Below are 6,000 nucleotides of genomic sequence, written 5' to 3' on the forward strand. Positions count from 1 at the left end.
AGCAAGTATTATGGAACTTTTCCTCAGGAAAATTATGTGTATCTTAATCCTTTTTAATGTTTCAGTCTGTCACAGATCCAGAATGGCTGTTATATGATTATTTCAGATGGGCAAACAGTTAGTTAAATGTCTTTCAGCAAAAATTCCCACTCAGCTGCCACAAAAAATTTAACTAGGTTAATATCTACATAGATTGTACCAGTTAATGCAAAATATGTGCATATACATATCAATATGTGTGTGCGTGTGAATGCATGCACCCATGTACATGTATGTGAATATATCTGAAGACAAAATATAATTGTGGTGTTATTTTTGCTGTTCTCATATTGTTTTTACCTGTTTGTGAGTCACATTGAGATGGGTGGCTATACAAATTTAATAAACAAATGAATTGTTTTGGTACAAAGCTCTTTTGTGATTTTGACTTTCAAAATATAAATGAACAAAACTGTGAGAGACATTTAAAAATACTTAACTAGAATTTACTCGTAAGTCTTACTTACTTTGATCAGCATAATTTTTTGCTTTCAGTTCAAGTTGCCGAGTTTGTGACTCTAAAGCTTCTACTCGTATCTGTATTTCTTTTTTTTCTTGTTCTTGAGAATCTTCAAATTCAATAAATTTCTGTGTCAAAAGACAAACATATTTATGAGTATAGTTAAACACGTACTTTATATTTGAAAAAAAAAACCTGTAGAAGCTGTTTAATTTCTTTTCCAAACCCTTTTAGCGGCACAAAAGAATACACATTTTTGTATCCAGAGCTGTACTATACTAGAGGCTACAACCCTGATTCTTTCAGGGATAATTTTTATCACGAGAAGTATGCCTCAGCCTTTAGTGGCAGCACCTGGACAACAGTTATCTTGGCTCAGAAACTAAACAGAGTTTATTCTGGTTAATACTTTGATGGAAGGGCTACAGACTAGATTGGAATTTTAAAAAAACTCTAAGAAGAAAGCAATGGCAAACCACTTCCATACCGCTGCCAAGAAAACTAGTGGGATGTTTCCATGCAGTCATCGGAGTAAAGTTAAACTTGAAGGAGCTTCTACTTTTATCATAGAAGTAATGTCACAAACATTAATTTCTATAATATCACTCTCCCTATATCTATTCCAAAGGATCCACAGCAATCCAACATGTGGGAAATGTGCAAAAGTCTGCTCTGTTGACAGACACAGCTGACACACCTTAGCTTTCTACAGACACTTAGAAAAAGACCACAGATTAACCTCTTTAACTAATCCTTTGAGTCTCAAAGTTCTTAACAGTGAGTTTCTAATCTATTTACCCTGAGCCTCCCTGATAATCCAAATGGAATTATAAGGGGAGGAAATAATGAAACCTATATTCAAAACATATAACTAATATACTTGTGTTAGACATCAGGATGCAAATACCTAAGGTTGGAGCATGTCATAATTCTGATGTAATCTTGGTTTGCTGCGGATGCCTGTATAAACAGTAAAATCAAGGAAGCCAAAAGACCACAAGGGAAAATACAAATGACATACTGTACATACATGCAAGTGTAGGGGTGGGGGGGAGGGTATATATGTATGCTAAAGCTAAAAATCTCCCAACAACTGGTCTGCTTGATTTTAAAATAAAAGCAAACACAGATATATCAAGCAAATAGTAAGGGCAGAAAAGAGCACTCTACAGGTGGTGTCACTGGATATGTCAAGAAAACATTTCATATTCCTTCACAATATTGCTGTGAGTGATAACATCAAATTCCAGAAATAATATTACACTAGTGATGTAATATTGAACTAAAGACATATAAGCTCTTGTCCAGGGAAATCTTGAGATGAAGAACAGAACAGTATTATGATAATGAATATTTACAAATAATTTATTTAGGTTGAATATTCATATTTCATATTCAAATGCCTATTCAAGAGATTTGTGTGCATACACATTAGGTACTGATGATTAGAATATATACATTGCTCTCTGGCCATTTCAAAGCACCCCAGATTGAACTATCTTTAACCCAATCAATATCAGAAAGCTTGTGTTTTTTTAAAAAAAAAAGATCTTAGAGTCACATGTAAATCATATGCTGATCAGATTATTGTTTTCTCAAAAAGTTTGATACAAATTATATCTGTCTGAAAAGATCCAAGATAACATAGTCTAATGGTTGAAAAGAGCCAACTGCATTACTTAAAATAGTTTTACCCTCTTCTCTAGCCAAAAGAGTCCTTACAAATACCATATGACACATTCTGCCTTCAGGTACAAAAGAAATAGTAAAAAAGATAAGGTATTCTTGACTGAAGCATGACTACAAAAGAGTAGGTATGCCATCTCTTTTACTTCAGATGCTGCTATAAACAAAGAGTATCGTTACTGCTATAAATCGTAAGAGAAAAGAAAATTAAAATGCTTAAATGAGACTAACATAAAAATCCTGCTAGGCTATATATAATACCTTGTCCCCTTCTTGTATAGTTCCTACCCCCCACATAATACCCCCAAACAGATTCAGAAAGTGCTACAGTTTTCTAGAGAGACTTCAGAAGATGAGAGGAAGGCAAGTGAAGCGAGGAATTCAGTCGGACAACCGTGTTTGCAGAGCTGGTGGAAGGATACCACTAGCTATATATTGTAATAGTAATTGCCTTACAATAGTAAATATACCACAGTAGTGGTTGCATTCAGAACTGTTTAAATAAAAAATAAAGTAACATATGAAGCTACCTTATATCAAGTCAGAATTTTAATCCATCTAGTTTGCTACAATTCTACAAATCAACAGCTCCAAAGTCTCAAACAGGTTTTTCCTAGTCCTGTTACTCAACCCCTGCTTAACTGGGGTTTAAGCAAAGCAAATGTTCAGGTAAGTTCCATGGATAAGCAGTAAATGATTATTATTCAACTAAAAAACCCTTCCATTTCCACTCATATTCCTGTCAGTTGTGCATATATGAATGTAAATTTAACTGTTCATTTCAAAGCTACATCTTGCATTCATCAATGCATTTATATGTTAACAACTAATGTGACTTTTAGGATTTGGGTTACCCTACCTCACAGACAAGAGCAAAACAGAAGAAAATTATTTCATTACAGACTTTATAAATGTGTCTCTTAATGCCTATTTGGATATGTTGGCCATGATAAACTCAAAGTGTCTCTATTTAAAGATCTATTTATAACTCTAAATGCAACTAATCAGTAAAATATCTATTTAACCTCAATTTCTACCCCTATTCAACTTTTTAAACTTTGTTTTAAAGCTTGTGAATCTGATTTTTCAGTCTAGGTCAATTTTTTTATTTCCCACTCCTAATCCTACAGAGCTGGCCACTTGGTAATAAGTTGATCATCAATATATAGCTAGCACCGGAAAAGATAAATCACCACAGTTGTTTCTGACTTCATTACTGAGCTAAGTAACATGGTTCATCTACATATCTTGAGCCAAATAATACTTTGACACATTTTTGTTTCTGATGACAGTCTCTTCCCTAATTTATCTTTCATTCTCAATACCTATTGCTTCTTCTTAAGCAGCAATATTAAGTCTTTTATCAAATGAATCCCCAGATGCCTGGGACTGCCCTATCCTGCCTACAAATCACAAGAGATTTTCCTCCTAAATTAAGAACTGAAGCAATATCACAACAATACTTCTGCTTTCTCTTCAAAATGTGTTACTGAAACACAATAAATGTGATCAACTTATGAGGATCACAGTTGTACAGGACCTAAATCACCATTCTAGATGCAGCAGGAGTTGAATCTAGAATGCCATGCATCCACAGCACGGCTTTATCAAAGAATTTATCTAAAATGCTTGGTTGTGCTATTCCTTGTTGTTTAATGAAAAGCAACCTTAAATGTTACAGATGGAAGAATTGCATAAGGAAGGGATACTTAATTATCTCTCTTTCATCTATTTAACATTTAAAGTTTCATTTACATATAAACAGAGAAGATAGCAAGATAAGATTAGGTTGCTCTTTTCAAAATTAGCTGTATTTAAAATCATGGTATCTACTAACTTTTAGAAATTCAGCATGACAGAAAAAGCATTATATTACTAGCAATTGTGTTTTTACATAATGCATCCTATATATAATTCTTTAGTATCAAATGTGATATAAAGAAGTGAATTAATCTCACTCCTGATATTTAGTACCTTAGAGCTTCAACGAAAAATTGTTTTCTTACATTATCTGTTCCTTTAACTAAAGTTTCATTCTCTGTTACTTAAGACCACAACTTTCCAATTCCAAGAAGTGTAAACATCATAATCTTCTACAAGAATGAATTTATTGAGGCCTAACATTGCATAACAAACATATGGCAACTACCATCAGTAAAATTACTACCCCTAGGGAATGAAAACGTTGAAAGCAATAAACTGAGCCTTTCAGAAGTTCAACCTAGTCCGCCCATTGTGTCATAAGATACAACTGGCAAGAATTCTGTGTAACAGCAGCCAATCAGATTCCTCTGGGATGATCACAAGCAATGCAATCAAAGCATCTCCTTCAACTCCACAGTATCCTTTACCCCAAGTCTGGGACAACAAGCTCTACTATAAGGCCTTCTCTACAAGATTCACATCCATTCCTATTGCTCATGATTCTTCTTTTCTACATTAACTTTTTTCAGCTCTTCGTGCATTGACAATAACCCACGTCCACCTTGGTTATGGAGGTCCGTTCCTGTCAACCAGGAACCACCAGGCCCAGACTACCGTACAATCAATGTAGCTTCTTCATCCTCTCCTCAGCAAACTTTCAACCACCAGTAGTCCAGTCCTTTACTTGCTGCCGCTCCTCCAACTCATCCTTCCAACCCTCGCTTACATGTATATGTAAGCAGAAAAGTCTCTCGAGATCCTCCGGGCCAACAGGACCCCACCACCGCGCCCCAGTCCCCCCCCCCCCGTCTACGTACCTCCTCGGCCTGTTTACGCAGCGCCTTCTCCCGCTCGTACTGGGTGAGGAGCTGTTCGTTGTCGTCCCGCAGCAGCTCCAGCTCTACGCTGGTTTCCTGGCTGTGCGCACAGACTGAGTCCAGGTTCTCCAGCACCGCCACAACCAGCGGCATCAGTTCGGCCACCACCTCCTCGTCGTAGCGCCCGATGAGCCGCTCGAACTCGCGGTAGATAGAGCCCGCCAGACCCGACACCCGCTCTGACATCATGGCCGGGCCGGGGCCGCCCGGATCCTCCTGGTACACCACGCCGTCCGCCAGTTCCATGGTCTCGGACCACACGGCGACAAGGACCGGGCGGGCGGCAAACGCGGGAGGCGAAGAACCCGCAGGAGACGCAGCACCTCCCTCCGCAACAGAGCCTAGACGGGAAGGAAGCCTGGGTGAAAGGCGCGCGGCGCTGACCTCACCCACGGCGCCGAAGCGGAGGGAGGGGACGCGGGGCAGTGGCGTCAGAAATGGGCGGGACCTTACAGAGGCCCAAATTCTCGAGGCCTCGGCGGCTGACGTGCCACGGAAAAGAAAGTAGGGCGGGGCGGGACATTTGGTAGATGGGGTGGGTGGCCCGGGGGCTGACTGGGTAGTGCAGCCGTTTGTGTGGATGATTCAGGGAGAAAATTGGTAGGTAATTATTCAAGTTGCATCACCCCGTTTAGCCACCTTTGTCCCTAAATAAGGTTCCGAAGATTTCAACCTCCTTTCCTCCTGGAACTCAAGGCGGTGCACACAACATGCATACGTCAGTTGTGCAGTATGTTGCACAATTACGTGGCAGCAGTGTGTGTTTCACGCAGCACTGTAGGTTCACACCGGTTTTGGCTTAGCGTATAGAGTGAACCCAGGTATCCTGATTTGCAAACCTTGATGTATATCTTTCTCATGTGAGCCCGACCACACCTGCTTTATTCAATAATCTATAGTTACAGAAACCATGGCTTAGTTGGCTTAAGAGCAGTACGTGAAAAGGTCCAAGCTGCATTGCCAGTGGATTGATTTTCAAGTAACCGTGCATAGGATTGGTCACTAAACTGTTTG

General features: G+C 39.0%; 1 protein-coding gene across 2 annotated transcripts in view; it reads right to left on the reverse strand.

The window, feature by feature from the left end:
• The window catches only part of SPAG9 (sperm associated antigen 9), a 92,842-nt gene extending 87,471 nt beyond the window's left edge, over nucleotides 1–5,371 (reverse strand). For both annotated transcript variants that reach the window (XM_063293251.1, XM_063293250.1), the window contains exons 1-2: nucleotides 4,927–5,371; nucleotides 507–627 (exon numbers count right to left, since the gene is read on the reverse strand). In XM_063293251.1, the coding sequence (XP_063149321.1) occupies nucleotides 507–627; nucleotides 4,927–5,232 (427 nt within the window). In that variant the 5' untranslated portion in view covers nucleotides 5,233–5,371. The remainder of the gene's footprint in view (nucleotides 1–506; nucleotides 628–4,926) is intronic.
• Nucleotides 5,372–6,000: the final 629 nt, after the last annotated feature.

The sequence above is a fragment of the Candoia aspera genome, chromosome 2, assembly GCF_035149785.1.
Source record: "Candoia aspera isolate rCanAsp1 chromosome 2, rCanAsp1.hap2, whole genome shotgun sequence".
Lineage (NCBI taxonomy): Eukaryota > Metazoa > Chordata > Lepidosauria > Squamata > Boidae > Candoia > Candoia aspera.